Source organism: Mytilus trossulus, chromosome 4 (genome assembly GCF_036588685.1).
Source record: "Mytilus trossulus isolate FHL-02 chromosome 4, PNRI_Mtr1.1.1.hap1, whole genome shotgun sequence".
Taxonomy (NCBI): domain Eukaryota; kingdom Metazoa; phylum Mollusca; class Bivalvia; order Mytilida; family Mytilidae; genus Mytilus; species Mytilus trossulus.
The window spans coordinates 64,702,968-64,726,173 of record NC_086376.1 but is presented as its reverse complement, the minus strand read 5'-3'; the positions used below and the strand labels follow the sequence as shown (position 1 = coordinate 64,726,173).

Here is a 23,206-nt window from a genome sequence, read left to right as displayed (position 1 = left end):
TGCATGTGTCTGTATCTATTTACTTTAGATCATAAATATTAAGATTTCTTAGCGCTAAATATGTGTTCTTGTCTTTGTATTATTCTTCTTGTCGCTGATAAGTGAGACCACACCCAGCACTAGATGCACAATCAGCAATAACTGGTGTTTTCTTTTGTTTGTTGATGTCTCAATATTGCTTTTCCCCTTAACATTTACTTTGGAGTCTTTGTTACTTTTTACAATTCGCATCTCAAACTGCCTTGCTGTTTCAACATATTTGAAGGTAAATCTGGTAAAATAGAAAACTAATTGTGGTTGCCATGGACACAGATGTGTTGCTAGGGAGAAACAACAGTGAATTTGGCAAAAATGGGCATTTAATTATGTAATACTTAAATAGTGTATAAGTGTAAAGTTCACTACATGCTAAACAGGTTTAATATCAAAATTAGATAAATTAAAGCTGTATAATAATCATACTTGATGAGTTTAACTCCACCATTATATTGGTTGCTAGGCAACAGAATAAACGAGCTAGTCCCTACATTCAATTATTTTCTGAAGGTCTATGATATAGACTTACAACATGACCAATTAAATGAAATTTGGGGGTGGGGCCAAAAATGGCCCTTATAGCCCCTAGTCCAAAGTTTATTATATTTCATTTTGAAAACCAATGAAACCAATATTATCTGATGATGGTGTATTTTGTTTTATGAAAAGTGGTTTTAAATCATAGAATTGCAATCATAAACTTATGCTTGAACTAATAATTCTAATTTTTTTTTTATCAAACCTTAAAAACATTTACAAGAACGATTTGAGGTAGAGCCTTATATCCTCAGTCACTGGGCATTCCGCTGTAACTTAAAAATATCATTAAAACCTGAGGTTAATTGACCCTTCTGCAGCATGTAAGTTCTCTAACTATTGCTGTTCAATCTTTATCTAATGACTATGTCATTGTCAATCTTTATTATACCCCCGCTTTATTATACCCCTGCTTTAAAACCCCCACTTTAAAAATGGGGGGTATACTGTTTTACCTCTGTCTGTCCGTCCGTCCGTCAGTCAGTCCGTCCCATGAATATTTTTCGTCGCATTTTTCTCAGGAACTACAATACAAGGATTTCTGAAATTTGGTTTCAGGGTTTATCTAAGTCAGCTATACGGTGTGATGCGTTTTCAGATTTATCACTTGACAACTTCCTGTTTCCCAAACACTTGTATGATTTTACACATGATAACCAAGTTGAAAATTTTCGTCACATTTTTCTCAGGAACTACAATACAAGGATTTCTGAAATTTGGTTTCAGTATTTATATAAGTCAGCAGTACTGTGTGATGCGTTTTCAGATTCATCACTCGACAACTTCCTGTTTACCGAACACTTGCATATTTTTACACTATTAATATTATCCACTTGCGGCGGGGGTATCATCAGTGAGCAGTAGCTCGCAGTTATACTTGTTTATACAACCTTATGTTTTTTTATTGCCCATTGTTGTTTTTTTTCTTCTCCTTTTTATTAGCTCACCTGGCCCATAGCAATAGTTTATATACATGGATATAGGAAGATGTGGTGTGAGTGCCAATGAGACAACTCTCCATCCAAATTACAATTTAACAAGAATGTGTCCATAGTACACGGATGCCCCACTCGCACTACTATTTTCCATGTTCAGTGGACCCTGAAATTAGGCTTTAAAATTATAAAGATCATATCATAGGAACATGGGTACTAAGTTTCAAGTGAATGTGACTTCAACTTCATCAAAAACTACCTTGACCAAAAACTTTAACCAAAACTTTAACTCTCATTTACTATGTCAGTGGACTGTGAAATTGGGGTCAAAACTTTAATTTGACATTAAAATAAGAAGGATCATATCATAAGAAACATGTGTATTAAGTTTCAAGTTGATTGGACTTTTCCTTCATCAAAAACTACCTTGACCAAAAACTTTAACCTGAACCAGGATGGACGGACGGATGGACGGACAAACAAACAGACGGAGGCACAGACCAGAAAACATAATGCCCCTCTACTCTCTTAGGTGGGGTGTAAAAAAGTAAACCATTATAGGTCAATGAACAGCCTTCAACACGGAGCCTTGGTTCACACCGAACAACAAGCTGTAAAGGGACCCAAAACTACTAGTGTAAAACCATTCAAACAGGAAAACCAACAGTCTAATCTATATAAAAAAAACGAGAAAAAAGAGAAACACGTATAAATTACATAAAGAAACAACAGCTACTGTACATCAGATTTCTGACTTAGGACAGGTGCAAACATTTGCAGCGGGATTAAACGTTTTAATACCAAACCTTCTTCCTTTTTCTGAAACAATAGCATAACATCACATCATAGGAAAACACACGATAAACTATTAATTGGCATGCTCAACTCAATCAAAGAATGTAAATTAATATATTTATGTAAATATTAAAGAATTGATTAAACATCCAGATATTGTCACTGATTAATATAATTCAATAGCAAATAAGAGGTGCACACAATTATTCAATCTATTAGACAGTTTTCATCAAGATATAAACTTGAGACACATTGTAAAGTTACTATCAGCAGACATAAAATGTTCATAGTTTATATATGAATATAAATGGTGTGTGAATGTTTTAACATCTTGATATGGTCACTTCATATAACTTGGCCTTGCTTGTGCTGCTTTTTGATTTACCACATCCTATGTAGAGTTGTCCTGTTGGAGTGAATGCAAGAGAACATGGGAACATTATGTTTATGTCACTTGTTTTATAATATGTCATCAGCAGGCCAGCATTGTTCAGGATATGAAGTGTATGAGTATTCATATCAGCTACAATAACATTGTCTCTAGGTGTTGTCACTATGTCTGTTGGTAGGAATGGTATGTCTTTGTTGATCTCTTTGTCTCCTGTATAGATATGTATTACATCGCCACCCTGTCCTAACACTACTACTTTACGTTTGTCATCACTTACTTCATCAATCACATGAATATTCCCATTACTGGTGCTGGTTAACCTCCTGGGATATGTTAATATAGGTTGTTTATGTTTATCATGTTCATACACTCTCTCATGGTCTCCATTCTGATTCATTAGTATTACAACTCTTCTTCCTTGTTCAGGGTAGTCTTTATTAACACATCCTACCAGAACTTTATTGTCACTGGTAATATGGACTACTGTAGCAAGGAATGGTGACGTATTATATACTGAGTCTGTTAGTGCACCTGTATTACTACTGATTTGTTTTAGTCTTGATTTTCCTGTAGATAGAAGTTGATCATTTGATTGAGTAACAGCCATATCATAGACCTTGATATTAAAGCTAGATAGTATGTTCAGTTTGGTTCCTTCAGGTTTTACTCTCTGTAATACTTTATCTGTGTAACTATATATCCACAGTGAATCATCATCACAATAAGATATATCACCTATTGCAGACAGTTCAGTTTGATATTGTTTATTTATTTTCAATTCTACACCAGTCTTTTCACACACATCTTTGATGTTAACTACCTGATGATTCTCTGTGTTTTTTAATTCTGGATGTACCTTTTCTTTGCAATGATTACACAATAATTTACTACAGTTAATACACTTCCACTTTATTGGTCGGTCAGTTTCACATATTCCACATTTAACTGGAGCTTGACTTCTTATAACAGACTGAGAGAACGCCATTATTGTTAGATATACATATACTATTTATTTGTGAAATTGAACTAATTAGGTGTTTAAAGTAAATCATATTAATTACTTTCATAAATAATGTGCATTGTTTGAAGATTTTAAGATTGAATTGTCAAACTTATATATATACTTCAAGTATAATTAACCGTCCTATGACATAAACAATAGTTTCCATTGTTTAATTAAGATTTAAAATATATTTTTCTTTTGTATTTATTTATTTTCCATTTGAACAATGTCCTTTGTTTTAGTGAATCAAAGTTTTTCTTTTGTTACGGTTTTATTATAGGGAAACATGAATTTAGAATTAACACCATGTATAAAGATGTTTTTTAAAAGTTGTGACTTAATTTTTATACAACTGCAAAAAATTTTGCGGCCGTATATTGGTATAACGTCATTGTTTTCAGACGACACTTAGTTTCTGGACAATAACTTTAGTTTAAGTGAATGGATCTCTATGAAATTTAAACACAATGTTAGAAACCATAAAAGGAAGGTTAGGATTGATTTAGGGGTTATGGTCCCAACAGTTAAGGAACTAAGGTCCTAAAAAGGGGTCCAAATAAGTATTTTTCTAGTTTCAAGACAATAATTTGTGTATAAGTGTATGGATCCTTCTGAAATTGTACCACAAAGTTCTAACAAAAAAAGGAAGGTTGAGATTGATTTAGGTGGTATGACCCTAACTGTTCAGGAATTAGGGGCCAAAAAGGGGTAAAATACAATACTTTGGTAATACTTCTTATACATTGCTTGTTTCTTGACCAATTTCAATGGGATTTTATTCCTGAACTCTTGGGGTTCTTAAATATGCTGAATCTAACCATGTAATAACTTTTTGGATTTTTGACTCCGTTTTTAAATTGGTCCTCATTAAAGTCCAAAGGGTCTATAATTAAACATTGTTTGATTTCATCAAAAATTGAATTAATGGGGTTATTTGATATGCTGAATCTAACCGTGTGATTAAATTTTGAATTTTTGGTCTCGTTTTCAAATTGATCTACTTTATGGTCCAAATGGTCCAATATTAAACTTAAGTTTAATTTGAACAAAAATTGCATTCTATGGGTTCTTTGATATGCTGAATCTAAACATGTATTTAGATTTTTGATTATGGGACCAGCTTTCAAGTTGGTCCAAATTGGTTTTCAAAATTAAACTTTGTTTGATTTCATAGAAAAATTAATTAATGGGGTTCTTTGATATGCCAAATCTAACAGTGTTTTTCAATTTTTAATTTTGGTACTGTTTTCTATTTGGTCTACATTATGGTCCAAAGGGTCCAATATCAAACTTGGTGTAATTTTAACAAAAAAATAATTCTTGGGGTTATTTGATATGCTGAATCTAAACATTTATTTAGATTTTTGATTATGGGCCCAGTTTTCAAGTTGGTCAAAAATTTAATTTTTGTTTGATTTCATCAAAAAAAACAAAAACATGCTGAATCTAACCATGTATTTAGATTTTTTAATTTTGAAATAATGAGTTCATAGTAATTTAAATAATTTAATTACCCCTGATTTCTTTCAAAACTCACCATTTGAACTTATGATATGTAAAATTATGGATTAAGTGCTTACATCAACATTATTATCATCTTAATTTTTCCTGTTATAACCTATCTCGTAAATAAACTCCTGTGAAATATTGTGTAGCAATGCCATTGGTATCCATGTTTGAATTAATCATACATCATAATTGAATTAAAACTTTTATTTATTTGTATAAACATCACTTATAATTTGGCACTCAGCTAGAAATTTTTTTTTTTGCTCCATGCCTAAACCAAGAGCCTAGCTATGTGCATACTGAAAAGTTAGGCAAAGTAGAGACCCCATGCTTGACATCACACCAATCTAATTTGAACGATGGTTCAAAATAAATGTGTGAGGTTATTAGGAAGCCTAGAGGTTATCATGCCTATGAGGCTATGAGGAAGCCTGTAAGGAGGGTATGAGGAAGCCTAGTTGTGTTGATGTTGAATTGGTGTTGGAATGAATTTGTATGAAATTTGACAGTTTATCCCCACAAATTCTTTGGGATGAGATAAAGTTTTGAAACAACCAGTGATAAAATTTCATTGATGAAATATATAAACCGTGCTGAGATTGAATCCCCTGTCATAGCAATATTGAAGGTGAAAGGAGGGGTTGGTGGGAGGCAATTTTTTTTTTTTTTTTTTTTTTGGCTTAGACACTATTAGAGCCAATATTAGTCTTATAACTGCTTAATCAGCATTTGAATAAATGGATACTCAAGGCAGCATACACAGGTTTTTAATACACAACTTCTTATGGGAAAACCCTAAAAATAATGACTACTGAGTTTAATGAAAATCAAACTATGTATAAACATAACTTATATAACCTATAAGTACCTAACAACTCAAAATATTATAAGCAAAGATTTTTCTACAGCTGTGTAAAATCTACACAAATATTCTGCAATGATTTTTTTGCCATTATCTTTATTTATATATAGGGTTCAAGGTCAGATCTGAAAGTTGACAGAATTAAAGTGTTAAATGAAAATAATTCAGTATAGTTTTTCAAATCTACTCTTAAGGAATAAAACAAGATTACAATAGATTTGTATAAATTCTTTGCTTCCATGTATGCATTTAATTTAATTTTAATTTTAACCAGTATAAACAATATATGTATTACAGGAGTGTTAATGATGAGATGTATAATGTAGCCTGTAACCTGGCAGAGAGATATGGTATACCATTGTGGGAGCTCTACATGTCACATCTTGAGTTCTTATTTGATAGTGGGTAAGTATTATTGATTCTTATGGAAATTATCATGTTAACAGGACATCAAACAATGTTTTATTTCCATTAAAAATGTTCAACTACAAAATGATAAGAAGCAAATATGCATTTTTAATTGTCGTCTGCAATTTGCATTTAAAAATGGGTGAAAGATACCAAAGGGTAAAAAAAATTACTGACAACATTATAGCGGAGAAAGCAATTGATATCCTCAAGTATGAAAAATCAACAACTGTCCATAACATAATACACAAAAAAGTAAAGACTGAGGAATAAATACTGTCTTTTATTTTTGAATTTACAATGAACCAGATATGATGAACTGATTAACTCACTTACTTATTATTAGAAATTTGTACATATATACACAGATATTTTTTATACACCCATTTTTTAAGGCATTCAAATGGATAAAACCAGAGGATTCAGAAAATCTGACAAAAATTTCAAAACATGACAAGCGAACATCCTTAACAAGATGTAGTTTGTCATACCATTGTTTGTCTGTCCATTCATCCATCCTGAACATGTTGGATAATAACTCAAAAAGGTTTAAACCAATTTTTATGACAATTATAGTGTCTGGTTCATATCTATTAAAATAACGTTGCTGGGCTTCCAAAATGTTGTAAATTACAAATTTTTCAAGAAAAAATATCTCACGAACAGGCTTTGAAAATATTGACAAAATGCATGCTTCCAAAATGTCATATGTGAACTTGAAAATTTTTGTAAATGGCAGTGAAATAAAAACTTTGACATTTCTGGATATCCGAAAACTTTTCAGAAATAAAGAAATGTATAATTATTTTATTCCCAAAGCCATTATTTTCAAGTTTTCATACAACATTTTGGAAGTAAACTTTACAAACAACTCACATTGGCAATTTTTTAATATGTCTTATTTCAAACATTTTGATTGGTCTAACTGTATGCTATTTTGTAATACCAAAGATTTCGTCCCGCCCAGACTATTGGTGTCAAAAAGTATTTTTAGCCAAAAAAGTCATATACAACATTTTGGAAGCCCAGCGACAATAAGCTCCCTTTAAAATATTTTTTTTAATAATTTCTGATACGACATTGAGGACTAATGAACCTTTATTTGTTAAAAAAAAGCGACTGCTGTATCATGGGCTCATGGTACAGCTCTTCATTCCCCCTACATAACAATTCTAGTAGAGACAAAAATTATCAACATTATTTCATCTTTACAAAAATTATAATCTCTGCTTGATATTAATATTTTCAGTCTTGCTATAGAAGAAATAGAGGAGAGAGTGAAGAATAAGAATATTGTTCCAACCTTGATAAGTCAGCCTGAAGCCTTTGCTGAGAGAATGAGGACCAGTATTTACCCTGACCTGGACGGTACAGATCATACCACTTTAATATATTACTTCACTCTACTGGCTGGAGTGGGCGATGTAAAACAGGGAGGAATTACAGCTGATAATCATCTGAAGCTGCTGAAAAAACTCAAAGGGGTTGCTATAGGTAAGTTTGAAAGGACTGATAATTATCTTGGTATATTTTGAATTTATTATTTTTCGTGTGGTACCAATTTTTGGTAATTTTGTGGGTATTAAGAAACACTGAATTTTAAAAGTTTCAAAGAAGTATAAATTGAATGTTGCCTTTTATTCAAACTTTAAAAAAAACCATGAAATGAAATATCCATAGATATACCTTTTTTCCTTAATCTTTGAAAAGAAGTACTCAAACTGTGAAGATAAATGAATCTAAAGTGTTCAGTAGAAATATTGAATTGCCCCTTTTAATTTCCAGAGATAATAGCACAGGGATTTCTTAATATATAAAATTCAATAGTATATGATATAAGATAAAAAATTAATTTAAGAATAGAACTTAAATGTTTTAATGGCAAACATTTTTTTCATTTTGTAGGTTTGGATTGTAAACAATTGATGAATGGTTTAAGCAGTCCAGTTCAATATATAATCCCTGTTCTGACCCCTACCAATGTGACAGCCATTGCTAAATTGGCAAATAAAATACCTGATGGGGTAAGTTATATTTACATTCAAGCATTTGAGAAAGCTATAGTTAAATTGGACAACACTATGTTTTTTTTATGCCCCATTTATGAGCATTATGTTTTCTGGTCTGTGCGTTCGTTATTTCATTGTTCATTAGTTCATTCGTTCATTCATTCGTTCGTTCGTTCATTCATTCGTTCGTTCGTCCGTCGTCTCACTTCAGGTTAAAGTTTTTGGGCAAGGTAGTTTTTGACGGAGTTAAAGTCCAATCCAATTATAACTTGATTTGAGTTTTTACCCCATTTTCACGTTCCTCTGAACATAGAAAATGATAGTGCAGATGGGGCTTCTGTGTACTGGGGTCACATTCATGTTTGTAAAATCACAAAAAAAGGTTGCAGATGTAGAACAATACAACTATTGCACTATGCACTTACCCCAACAATTTTATATTTCTTATTTTGAAAACAGGATACTTGCTGTTATAGCTAATGCAAATCAATTGCTAAATTGACTCAAAATAATTGATAACATTTCCATGAATTCAACCATACTAATTGAATATGATTAATATTTCCATATAGTTAATTTTTAATTCTTGCAGTTTTGCACACCTTAAGATAAAAATGAAAAAGAGGGTTTTAAAACAATGATTACATTGAAAAATGTGTTCATTTCCTACTTACATGTATTACTTTCTGAAAAATGATTCTATATTATAAATGATTATATATTATATGATTATATATATGTGTTCATTTCCTACTTACATGTATTACGTTCTGAAAAATGATTATATCTTTTACCTATAATTTTCAGACTGGTGGATTTTTACATCCCAGTGTAGTACATTGTGCTTGGGCTGTAAAACAATTCTGGAGTACAGATACAAAGAAAGTACCAGATTCAACTGTAAGTGCTGAAAATGATAGCAATCCCAATTACTTCAGCTGTAAATCACATTGTTTACTTATGATATATACAATTTTTAAAGCATCATAAATCTGTGTTTGTAAAACTGATATGTGGAATGCATAGGAACTAAGCACAGAATACATGAATATCAATAATATATTAAAAAAAAAATTAGCAAAATATTGGACAGAACAAGTATGGTATAGACCACACAAACAACTAACTACCAGACTCCTCTGAAAAAAGAAACGAGTTCGGGACCAGATAGCTGTACTTGTAGTGAGGTTAAACCGCTTTTATGTGCACCTTTACCTATCTATACCATAAGTCATAAGAATAAAACACCAAATAATAAAATTGAGAATGGAAATGGGGAATGTGTCAAAGAGACAACAACCCGACCAAATAAAAAACAACAGCAGAAGGTCACCAACAGGTCTTCAATGTAGCGAGAAATTCCTGCACCCGGAGGCGTCCTTCAGCTGTCCCCTAAACAAATATATACTAGTCCAGTGATAATGAACGCCATACTAATTTCCAAATTGTACACAAGAAACTAAAATTAAAATAATACAAGACTAACAAAGGCCAGAGGCTCCTGACTTGGGACAGGGGCAAAAATGCGGCGGGGTTAAACATGTTTGTGAGATCTCAACCCTCCCCCTATACCTCTAACCAATGTAGCAAAGTAAACGCATAACAATACGCAAATTAAAATTCAGTTCAAGAGAAGTCTGAGTCTGATGTCAGAAGATGTAACCAAAGAAAATAAACATGCCAAGAATTCATTAACATTGTAGAATCTTATATCTAATGTTTGGTGTTGTTTTACAATAAAAACTCTATACTTGTCTCAAGTTTGGGAATATGGTATCTTATTCAATGCAGTGGTAGAATCCATACTTTTACATGTACATAATATACCATTCTCAATTTTATTTTACATATCTGAAGTTCTAGGATTCTGTATATTTTAGGCTGCCTGGGTACATAGATATGAAGGTAGTGGGGAATCATTACAGAAGTTATTACCAGTTGATGTTATCAACTTTATTGATGAGATTGTTTTCTCAGAACAGTCAAGGTTAAAGGTAGGTCATAGTTTTTAATAAAAAATCAACTAAATAAGACAGAATCAATCTTTACAGTGCCATTCAGGTATATGTGAGTTATGTATGCTCTCAATAAAAGTGATTGGAATGTTTTACTGCATTGATGAAGATATTGTATTTTATTGTCATATCAAAGTCTTTTTGTTGGAGATTCAAAATGTATAAATGGAGATGTGGTGATATCTGTCAATAAGAAATCAACATGTCAACACACTAAAAATATGCATATTACTTTAACTGTTCTCGAGTTATGCCCCTTTATAACTGAATAATTTCTCTCACTGTTCTATGTACTGAAGGAATGTTTCATTTCTATGCTCAAAAACTTGAGTAAATTGACTCTCCAGCTGGGGCTATCTGATTCCCATGAACAAATTCTTTTATTTATAATATTTTTTATTATCTCATGTTTCATCATTCAAAATTATTTTGACATGTTTCCATTATGATCTTGAGACCCGTTTTTTCTATAACCATATTTCATACTTGAAACATTACTATTTTCAGCTAGAGGTTGAATGTAGACAAGAAATAGTAAAAAGAACTTTAAAATTTACTAAACAACATGGTGGAAAGAAGAAAAAGCAAGATGATTCTGGGTATGTTTGACAGATGCAAATAATAGATATAATGATATACATTTATCTAACAACAGTTGGAGGAGGTAATTGTGCTGATATAGTGTATTACACTTTTCCTGTTTATATTCCAACAACTTGGTACAACTGATTGCCTCATGACGCTTCCTAGAAAGAAAACAATCTCTTTTGCAGATTATTGTAAAAGAAAAAGTTTGATACAAATCGTCTTAATAATAAGAGAAACATTTCCACACTGTATCAAAGTGACACATTATTTGCCTGGTCTTGTCAAAATTTCATTATCTAATGAAGATTCACACTCAATGCAGTGGTAGAATCTAAATATAGAATGTTATTAAAAGAAAAACAAAGCCATGTCAAAAAAGTTACGTGACCAAAAGACAAGAAACACTACACAAAACAAAGCAAACTTAAAAACTAAGCAACACAAACTAAAGTACATTCAAATGATGCTGGAGTAATGTATTATTTTCTATCTAGATGCAGGATTAGTTGGGAGGATGCTGCCAACACTCTACAGCAATACCTGAATCACATAGAGAATTTAAATCACGAAAGTTTTAAATCATTGTCAATGTCTGGTGATGATATGTTGGTGGAGTATGCTGCTAAGTTTGATTTGTCAAAGGGAGATAATTTACAGGTAAGTTGGATTTATGTACATGTTTATGCCCCACCTACGATTGTAGAGGGGCATTATGTTTTCTGGTCTGTGCGTCCATCTGTTTATTCATCCATCCGGTCGTCCGGTCGTCCATCTGTTCCGCTTCAGGTTAAGGGTTTTGGTCATGGTAGTTTTAGATGAAGCTGAAGTCTAATCAACTTGAAACTTAGTACACATGTTGCTAATGATATGATCTTTCTAATTTTAAAGCCAAATTAGTCTTTTGACCCTAATTTCATGGTTCACTGAACATAGAAAATAAAGTGCAAGTTTCAGGTAAAAGTTTTTGGTCAAGGTAGTTTTTGATGAAGTTGAAGTCCAATCATCTTGAAACTTAGTACACATGTTCCCTATGGTATGATCTTTCTAATTTTAATTTCAAAGGAGAATTTTTAGCCAATTTCATGGTCTATTGAACATGGAAAATGATAGTGCAAGTGGGGCATCTGTGTACTTTGGACACATTCTTGTTTTAGATATTTAACTTAGCAGGGCCCTGTGTTCTCCCCAGGGCCATAAAGTAATGTGGTACCCTGGTGATTTTTTTATAGAAAGTATAAGGGCCATGGTGTCATATTTTTGTAAAACCAGGGTGCTATTTGAAAATTCTGGGGAGAACACTGGGACCCTTAATTCATCCTGAAATAGTTAAATGACAATGTTTTACAGTGAGCTTGATGGCTCTTTTTACAAACAATATCCATTTGTCTAATATGATTGAAATGTTTAGATGCAGAAGTTATACTGTGACATGATAGAGAATGGCTATACTGTGGAGCTCATAGAAGACATTATGGAAGTGTTTCCAGTGTCACCATGGACACCACATACAGCATTGAAGGAAGCTGTTGGTCACCTGATACAGTTACTAAGGTAAATATATCATCACCATGGACACCACATACAGCATTGAAGGAAGCTGTTAGTCACATGATACAGTTACTAAGGTAAATATATCATCACCATGGACACCACATACAGCATTGAAGGAAGCTGTTAGTCACATGATACAGTTACTAAGGTAAATATATCATCACCATGGACACCACATACAGCATTAAAGGAAGCTGTTGGTCACATGATACAGTTACTAAGGTATTTAAATATTTAATGATGCAACATACAATATTCAAGGTATCTGTTAGTCACATACAGCTTTTTAGGTTAGAAAAGTGTTACTATGGATACTGCAGACATACCAAACAACAGCTGACTATTTGTACTCGTATACAGTTATTTATATAGTTTTGTATCACCATACATCTAAGGGGCAAAATTAATGGACAATTCAGTCACTTATATTAGATAAAAATAGTGTTCACATGGACACCACAAACAATTTACAACTTAGTCAATGAGACAGCACCCAAATGATACTAACATACTAAATTATCTACAATTGCTTAAATTGTATGGTGAAGTTTATTTAAAAACATTATTTGAATTAGTTGAAATGTGATTTTTAATTACAGAGACCCAGATGAATTGGACAAGAAACAGATTCTTTCCAGACTTGAGAAAGTTGTACTTAATGTTGAAGAGCATCAGAATCAAGGGTAAGGTTGTTACTTGCACTACTGAATGAGTGTCTTTAAATAAACCATGTTGCCCATTTTATTTGAACAGAAATGATAATCTTGAAATAAAATTATTTACAATTGAATTCACAGAATCAAGAATTTTTTTTTGTTAAATTAATAATAAATCTAAAAATGTATAAGATATGGAAACAAACTATGAAATTGTACTGTGTATTCATTATTAATTATAGGTCACTAATTTTCATGGATTTTTAGGTAAAACATGAACTTACTATTCAAAATATGATTACTGGTTATATAAAAAATATAACAAACCATAGAAATCAAGTAGCTTTGAAAATACATAAAAATAAATGAATCCCTAGTATGAAGTACATTTATACATAAATATTCAAATATTGGTAAAAAATAATTCATCTTTGAGTCAGAAGATATGCCAATCATCCATTTCCTTTATAGTGGTTTAAAATTTTTTATCAAACAGCTGTATAAAAAAACATCTTTTTATAGTGAACGTGAACTAAAGATGACTACTTCAGACAAGTGAAGGTGTAATACCACCATTGAGTTTCCCCTATTAGTCTTTGTTAAATTGGCACTCCTAAAAAAATATGTACAGTATTTACCTTTATTTCAACCAAAGAAATACTTTGCATGTATAAAGTTTAATCCTCTCCAGTGCTACAGTGAAAATTTCACACTACATTTCATTGCATATAAGCATATAAGAAAGTAACCATCACTGGAAGTAAACAACCCAATTTTTACACTTGTTATTTACTGGTTACCTGCTTTGGAAACTATGTAACTTTAACTTTCCAAAATATTTTATTATAAGACCATCAAATCAAAAAGGAATGATGCTTTCAGACACCCAACATACATGTTTACATTTAAGTGCATTGCAATGCAGGGTTAATTTTCTACAACAATCAAATTCAAGGGAATATTTTTTTAGACCTACTTTCGTATACAATTGGATGTGACGTACCATGATTTGGTAGTTTTACACCTGAACTGTTGAAATTCATATCTGCAATTGTTTAAGGGCATACGATACAGTTTTGATCCTGTATTTACAAGTTCGTGAAAATTTGCATATAGGCTATTGTTTACCTGATTAAATCAAATATGTAATAAAAATTATACCTTCATGTGCTACTTTTTGAGTAAAATGAAGTCGAAATTTTGTATATTTGCTCAAAATTCAGATTTGTGGCAGTAATTTCTTTTTCGAAAGAGAGACATAACTTTTTTGTTATAAAAGATAAACACAAATTGTTTTTTGTTAAATAATCGGTAATTTCTGTATTTTATAAGTATCCTAAAAAAATTATGCATTTTATTATTCAGAAATAACTAATATTTATCAAATGTTCATTAATTGAGGAAAATACGTAATTTTTTGCTGCATGTTTATCAAAATGTAAAAAAATCCTCTATTTACAGTTTTATAAAATTTGGGTCATATAATCTGCCGTCAAAATGAAACAAATTGCTGTTTTGAAAAAATAGGGGTCCATGAACTCGTTTTCAAATTAAATCAGTTTGAATGATAAAAATTAGTAGAAAAATGCATCTTTACCTGATATGTCACAGTTTGAAGTCGCGAAAATAACATTTACGTTAGCAATGCATTACCTCCCCTGTAACTGTATCGTATGCCCTTAAGTCAGGATTTTTACAGAGAAACAGTTTGTTCCATGTTTTACATTCTTTACTGTTTATATTTCAGGGGTAACTTGGTCTCCTCAGAAGATGTTATGGTTTTATTGAGACCATTCTGTTCAGATGACAGGGTAGCAGTCCAACCAAGACTGGATGTCTTACATATGGTAGAAAAGGTATTTTTTGGGAACAGTTATTTATGCATTAAATGTGTTAACTTATCTGTTGTTTTTTTTGCTAAAAACTATTGCTACTTTTGTTTCAGGCTTCAGCAGGCATTCAGTTGTACCCAGTTGTTTGAAATAAAATAATTTAAGTGATTTGCATGCACACAACAACTCATTATTTGAAATGAAAATAGCTGTATGTGTGTGTGAACATGTTATTACCGTCAGTGCAATTACAGCTTCATTGTGTGTAATTGTGAATTATAAAGAGATTGATTGATTTTTGCTTCCTTAATGTCCAGTAGCTAATATTTTTATATTAGCAAAGATCTCCCAGTTAGCATAAATGTTTCTACATCAGTTTACTTTTAAAAATTAAATATTGTTCAAAGGACAAATGGATCAGACAAAAGTTTTGCAAATTAGTAACATTTACTCCTATATATGCATACATATACACATAAATGTACATTAATGATTTTTAACCTATGGTTATAGGAAAGTTTTCTTTGGAAGCCTTTTTTCAAAATCTTAAGATTTTATATTTTATATATTATTTCAGTAGGATATTTACCATCAGTCATTGTACATGTTCATATCATCTTATTAAACATTCTGTAAATTCCTTTTTTTATTTCCAGAGTTTCCAGTTAAGTGAGGAGGATTTAGTTTTGTTGACATTATACAGAACTGAGGCTGTTGTCAAGGCAACATGGTCTGATATTCAGGTATGTTATAAGGAGTTAAAATTGCTTTTTATTTTGCTTTCTTGAAGACCCATTTGTGGCCTTTGGCTGTTTTCTGCACTTTGATTGGACTGTTGTCTCTTTGACATATTCCCCATTATAATTCTCAAATTTATGTACTTGTTTATCTTATCCCCACCACATTAGAGTCTTTGAATGTTGGTTGACAATGACCATCTTCAATCTAAGATCATTAAAGAAGAAAATTCTATTCATTGAATTAGTGTACTCTTCAAATAAGTATATCCTTTCTGAGAGAAAAAAAACACACCACCCTTGTTGTAAAGCATTAATTTACGAAAAGAAGCAGCTTGTAGACTCAAGTCAATTCTGATTTATCTTGACTTCTGAGAGAAAACACTTGTCAGTAAATTGTTCCATTTATTGCTAAACCATTTGATACCATGCCACTGATCAGTTAGTTGGTAGTTTAATTGTTTTCTTTTAAATTCACGATACTGTTAATAATATCAGAACCTATATTATGGAAAAAAACATTACAAGTTAAAGACTTATTTATTTTGATTTTGCAGCTAAAAGAAAGTGATATAAATACAGACAAGGCAAGACATCAGCTGTTTTTACAGTTATTGTCCAAGAGTTCAACTTACAATCATTTTAATGCTATTTGTGACTTACTACAACTATGGCCTCCACTTAAAGCTGCAAGTAGCAGGTAGGTGGAATAAGATGGGTGCAATATACTGAACTAAACCAAATTCTGCATACAACCTTTAACCCTTAATGTGCCGGAAACTGGTATTCATTAATGTGTTTTTGGTACAGTAAACAAGATTTTTTGTTTTCTTTATGCCCTCATGGTGGCAACCAACTGTAAACAATTGGCAGTGTTTCTTTCAAAATAGAAATATGTTGGGTATTTCCTATATTCTTAAAATAATTCGATGAGATGTCACAGTATTTTAATTCCTGAAATAAATATTTTTATGTGGGTATTTTTATCCATTTATCAACAAACACAATAATAAATGCACTGAGAAATCAGAAGTTTGGCGTATACATTTTGATACACCTTTAACAATGAAATCTATGCAAAATAATACCTTACCAATTTTCATAAATCAAAATTAGTGTTAGGCTAACTGAATACTGACTTTGATATCTTTATTTCAGTGACCATGAACAAAATGTTTGGGTAAACATATTTTGCGCTATGATAAACACCTCAGATTCTAAGACTGTATCATTGGTGGTTACAAAGTACAGAAGTATTTGTGATACCGTCAGTCTGTGTATTAAGGTATGTGTTTTATTTTATTAAATTATTTTAAAAGACAATCCTGCTGTAAAATACATTGTACTGATATTTCTATGAGGAACAATTGTTAAAAAAAGGTGTTTTTAAAGGGAAACTTCGCAAAAAAATCAAAAATTGATATTATGTTCATTCTGTATAAAAATGCTCAAATTCATAGATATTAAAGTTTTATTCCGCTAGATAAGCGATCACCATCGATTTTAAATTTAGAGTATCAATTCTTTGCGATCCGCCATCTTGTCTTCTTTCCCGATAAATAAAAACGATATGTCTATAAACCACAAAGAAACAAAACTACAGTAACCGATGTAGTCGTAATTGCGTGTCGATATCTTGTCAATCGTACGGTTGTTTTATCCGACTAACTAACTTGATACGGAAAATATTCTTACTTTTTTTAAATTACCATGGTCAGTTGTTTTTAAAGTGTTGATATTGGAATTAGGTGAAAAGTCAAAGTTGAAATCATAAATAAGTGTTCCGTGAAAATTGTTTTCGAAAATCTAATTTGTTCATAATACTTTAAAGTAATAAACTTTTTTCAAATATATTTTGATCTTCCCTCATCTGATCACCAGCATGGCTAAAGGTATTACTTCCAAAGGTATTGTGAGGGGTGTGAGGTGACACTTCCAGGTATTCAAGCGATTTCCTGTAGGGCTTGCAAGTTCATGCATCGTTTCACTTCTGCAGGTATTGATCAGTGTACACGGCTGATAACTTATAACTTTCCATTTTGAACTATCAGATGTATAATATACAACTCTGTCTTACTTGTCATTACTTAACTCATACGCTTGTTTATAAATAACATTTCTGGTGTAAAGATTATAATTCATAAAAATATAAATAATACCCAAAAAATAAGATTTGATGAAATTAAAATATATTTAAATATTTTTTCCAAGGGTGAATTGGGGAAAATGTAATATAAAGTCATTGCCAATAGTGAAGGACAGATTGGAACAGACCAGAAATATTGATTTAAAAAAATGTACGCACTTGCCGACGATTCGTTTATACGACTGGATAGAAAGTTACGGAACTATAGCGCAATTTAAAATATATACATGTATACATTGAACATAAGAAAAAAACATATATTTTGAATAAATAGGGGTAAAAGTGTTGTAAATAGACTAGTCCACGTATGCCAACAGTATGTAATCATCGAATGTCGATAGACTATTGTATACCAAAAGAAGAAGATAACCAATTTGATTTAAATACAGGTCGATGTATAACTTTTGCTTTGGTTCATTGAAGCTGTGGACCTAGGAAAATCACAGATTTATATTTCAATAAGATTGTTCTCAAACAAAGGAAGGAATTCGTCATCACAATTGTTATATATGCCACTGGACGAACAGTAATTATCCCCAGGGGATGTGAATATTTTGCTGGGAAACTTTTGAGTATCAAAGTTTCAAATTCATTTCGGGATTTATTTTCTTTCTTGGTATTCAATAACAGAAAAAAAAGAATAAATTACTTGTTCGCTAAATAGGGTTTTTCTTGTCAGATAAAAGACTTTTAGTTATATTTAAAAAATAGGGGAAAATGACATTAAATTGGTTCTGTCTTTTTTTTAAACATCGTTAAAACGATGTGTGTCTAAGGTGAACGCCACAAGAGCCCTGTAATACTAGTACGAGAGTATAGCATGTAAACATTCCTTCTCAATAATATGGTTGTATTGGAAATCTATTCATACAGATTGACAACTCATTGTCCGATATGCATGTAATATTTGCCACATGACGCCCATAGTTCTTTCTAACATCATCACCTTATTCTTTGATATTGCTGTAAACATCAATGGTTCACACCCAAACAAAATGGGAGTAATGGACCTTCAGAGCTTCTCCGTGTTATACACTTGTGAAATATATAGACGAAATTTCTGTATGGAAATGAATCTACATCTCACAAACAGGATTTTCAAATAACGATTTTGAGTAATCACCTTACAAACCAATATAAACGTATGGCAAGATATAACCATGAAGGAATTTAGTTTTTGTCAGACGCAAGAACTCATCACTATATCATAATTTCAAATATCAAGAACAAGCGGTTGATGTCGATAGTCTGTTTTCTAACTGTTCAGAGTTAGACATGTCACTTGTTCATTCTTGGAAGCCTTCATATTCCCCTTCTAACGATGGGAACTCTTTCTGATTGTGTTGACTATAAATGCTTGTATGGTAATTCTGTCGTTTATCTGTACAAGCGGTTGCATTTCCTCTCCTTTCCCAACAAACGAACGAAACGCCACTAGTCTGATTTCTCTGGAGCTCATCCTCAATGGCTCTTATACGTCAGGAAACTTACATGTATACTAATAATGATTGTTTCATGAACAACGATGTATGGACGAACTATTATAAATTCGTCAATATCAGTTATGCATGACTAAAATATAACTTTTATTATAACTACTGTATTACTTATTTGGATTAATGATGGCTATCATGTTCAACATTGCACAAATATTATCATAGAATTTTTTTTTTAAATCCTCAAAAGAAATAATACCTTAGCTTAGATAATTGGTATTCTTTTCACACAAAAATCGTGTAAATGATTGTCAAATGAATTTAATTATGTAAGAATAAAATGTTAAAAAGAAACTAAAAAAAAAATCATGCATGTTGTATGTTGTATTTTTTTGTCAATTCAAAACTTTAAAATTGCAATAGCTTTATTAGCATTTAAACACAGCCAGATTTGAATACAAGTTAAGAAATTCCGGTAAAGTCAATGATATCAAACAGATGTACAATGGTATATCAAATTGGGTAATATTGCATTTAGTTTTCATTAAAGATTAAAACTACTATTTTTTGCTTCATATTTGAATCTTTACACCAATTGCCGCTAAGAAATTCATCAAACATTCTTTCCTTTTATTTTTATACACTTTCAGAGTTACGAATCTGAATTTTATTTTCAATTAATTTACACATTTTAATTATTGTATCTTTATTCTCATCGTGTATTAAATCTTAGTGTATTAACATCGTGACAGCATATACTCTTTCTAATCCTTTCTGTTTATCCTTTCCAAATAACAACATTTATACCTGTGTACGCTTGAACTCACACCTGCGGCTAAATAGCTATAAGGTAAACGAATTGACCTCAAGCCGAGAAATATACAGTGACCTTTACAACATAATATACACACTCTGCTCACACATTAGTTGCATTGAAATGATTATCAAAACAATAACGGTAAATATAACTGAACTATTTTCAGTTCAATATCAGTAAAAATGTTCAATAAATATTTTATGAAAAAAATCTCAACAATAATTAATTAAAATTTCAAAAACATTTACTAGAGATAATTTTATAGGAGTTTAATTCAATCAATACAAAACGGTACATATATGCATATTCATTTTCGTTTATTCTTATATTGTGGTTAATAACTTCGACCATTCGTCAGCTGTGCGCTTTTAATTACGTATATTGTCGATAAGCTATAAGAGTTAAACAGATTTTATTTTTTCCCAGAATTCAATAAATCGGGCTAATACGTCACGACCCACTCGAGAATTCAACCAAAAAAGTTACAAATACTTGATTTTCTCCGTTATTAGAAGGAATATAAATTTAAAACTTTGCAAATGTGTTTTTTATGTTAAGATGAACATAATTAGATGATAAGTAAAAAATCGCGAAATTTCCCTTTAAGTGGTTGAATTTAAAATGCTTAGGCATTTTTGTCATGCCAGGTTTTTTTACAGAGTTTGCTTATTGTTGAAGGCAGTACATTGCCCTACAGTTGTCCTTGGTCATATGGTCCCTGCGAGGGTTTAGAGCACAAATGTGGTATTACATCCAATTCCCGAAGTTCTTTGTTATCTTGATTTGAATATGGGTAAACTTCTGTTGTCTCTAATTTTAATACAATATAATGGAAGTAAATGTTTTATGTTATCAAAGAGAAATTGTAAAGATTTATGAATATATTACTTTTCATTTAAGTTAAAGGTATAGGATATTCTAAAAGATATTATCAAAAAGTATAACAAAAATATGATCTCCATCTTAGATTTAAAAAGGGGAGGACCATACGAATTGACAAAATCAAATGTTATCAACAAGTGGAAAACAAAAATCTTATATTTCTGGCTTGGAATTTTAGACATTTCCATTTTACAGTTATGTTTTAATAGCTTCAAAAGAGTAGAAAATAGAAAAATGTGTAATTGTTTTTCAGTGTGTAAGACATGTGTATAACAAGATGATAGAGAAGAAATACACAATAGATGGAGTGAAGTTTGTGTTACTGTCTACACATAAAGAAATGTTGTCGTCTGCAGTCACAGAACTGGCAGCTCTGGATGAGGTATGATGTTTTTATTTTTATACGACACTTGTAAAAACTAAATTATATTTGGAAGAAATGATTTGAACCTATCAACTATCAAGATTTAGGTGTGCATTACACAATTTAGACTCTGTCCTTTGTGCAGCATAGTGATCATGAAAATAGTCCTGAAACATAGTTTTGTAAAAATCTACACTAACAATTTACAAATTTCCGATTTTGAATTTTCCTAAAGAAGACAATCATGATAGTTGGCCCATCAAAACTGGTCATTCCTGCAATCACAATTTTATAATCTGATTGATGAAGTCATAGTTAACCAGCCAGGTTGAAGGCTTATTTTATCACATGCTTTATGAAAAGTCTGCAAGAATGAAGGCAAAGTTGAAAAACCCTATTAAAACCCTGTTTATTAGGGACTTCTATATATTCATAATTATTGATTCACTTATAGGGTCTTTGTATCTGAACTAAACACATTTATTTAAAAACCAGTTGTTGACATGACACAGGTTATGTTCTTCTCATATATGTTATGATGGTATGATACTCAACCCCTAACGGGAAGACTTGTTCCTGATATTCATATGATGGAGACATAATCTTTCAATCAGTTTAATTAACGTCTGGAGCTGGCATGTCAGTTTACTGCTAGTAGTCTGTTGTTATTTATGTATTATTGTCATTTTGTTTATTTTCTTTGGTTAGATCTACTGACATCAGACTCGGTCTTCTCTTGAATTGAATTTTCAATGAACGTATTGTTATGCGTTTACTTTTCTACATTGGCTAGAGGTATAGGGGGAGGGTTGAGATCTCATAAACATGTTTTATCCCGCCGTATTTTGCGCCTGTTCCTAGTCAGGAGCCTCTGGCCTTTGTTAGTGTTGTATTAGTTTTAAGTTAAATTTCTTTTGTACAATTTGGAGTTTAGTATGACGTTCATTATCACTGAACTAGTATATATTTGTTTAGGCGCCAGCTGAAGGACGCTTCTTGGTGCTGGAATTTCTCACTACATTGATGACCTGTTGGTGACCTTCTGCTGTTGTCTGTTTTATGGTCAGGTTGTTGTCTCTTTGACACATTCCCCATTTCCATACTGAATTTTATTATAATGAATATTTTTACAGCTTATGTTGTTTATTGATTTCAAACATTCTTAAAAGAAATAAAGTAAATTCTTCAATTACTCCAGCTGTTGATACCGTTTTCAGTTGAAGACACGTATAAAAGTTACCTGGCTAGATGTTCATGTGTATTCAACTTACGTGTAAAGATGCTAAGAAAAGAAAATGATACTAAACAATTTGGATAGCCACACAGACAAATAAACAAATTTATATAGTTAGCATTTTATTTGGCCTAATTCATGTGTGTATTTATTTAATATTTATGTTTAATTTTAGGCAAAAGATGATGAAGAGTTGTTTGATCTCCTGTTAAAGAGAACTCTTCTACCACAAATTGTTTATACAGTTTATTACAAACCTGTGATTGATTATCTATTAGCCAATCAGAATGTGGATGAACAATCACATGACTATATGTTATTGAAAACAGTAGCCAACCAGCTTAATGACAATGGATTCAAAGCAGAGGCTGGTTCTTTAATGTTGCAGTCTAGATCAGCACATTCAATGCTTCAGACTTTTGGTTCTGCTTTGGGAGCTGTAGGGAAGTGGCTCAAACATTAA

At 31.5% G+C, this 23,206-nt stretch overlaps 1 protein-coding gene across 1 annotated transcript in view; it reads left to right on the top strand.

Moving 5' to 3' along the window:
• Window positions 1-23,206, top strand: part of LOC134716743 (NBAS subunit of NRZ tethering complex-like) — a 103,300-nt gene extending 80,094 nt beyond the window's left edge. The window contains exons 34-48 of the mRNA XM_063579747.1: window positions 6,366-6,473; window positions 7,726-7,970; window positions 8,382-8,500; window positions 9,293-9,385; window positions 10,366-10,479; window positions 11,008-11,099; window positions 11,583-11,745; window positions 12,497-12,639; window positions 13,239-13,322; window positions 15,043-15,151; window positions 15,784-15,870; window positions 16,422-16,564; window positions 17,023-17,149; window positions 21,399-21,527; window positions 22,919-23,206. Coding sequence (XP_063435817.1) covers window positions 6,366-6,473; window positions 7,726-7,970; window positions 8,382-8,500; window positions 9,293-9,385; window positions 10,366-10,479; window positions 11,008-11,099; window positions 11,583-11,745; window positions 12,497-12,639; window positions 13,239-13,322; window positions 15,043-15,151; window positions 15,784-15,870; window positions 16,422-16,564; window positions 17,023-17,149; window positions 21,399-21,527; window positions 22,919-23,206 — 2,044 coding nt within the window. The remainder of the gene's footprint in view (window positions 1-6,365; window positions 6,474-7,725; window positions 7,971-8,381; window positions 8,501-9,292; window positions 9,386-10,365; window positions 10,480-11,007; window positions 11,100-11,582; window positions 11,746-12,496; window positions 12,640-13,238; window positions 13,323-15,042; window positions 15,152-15,783; window positions 15,871-16,421; window positions 16,565-17,022; window positions 17,150-21,398; window positions 21,528-22,918) is intronic.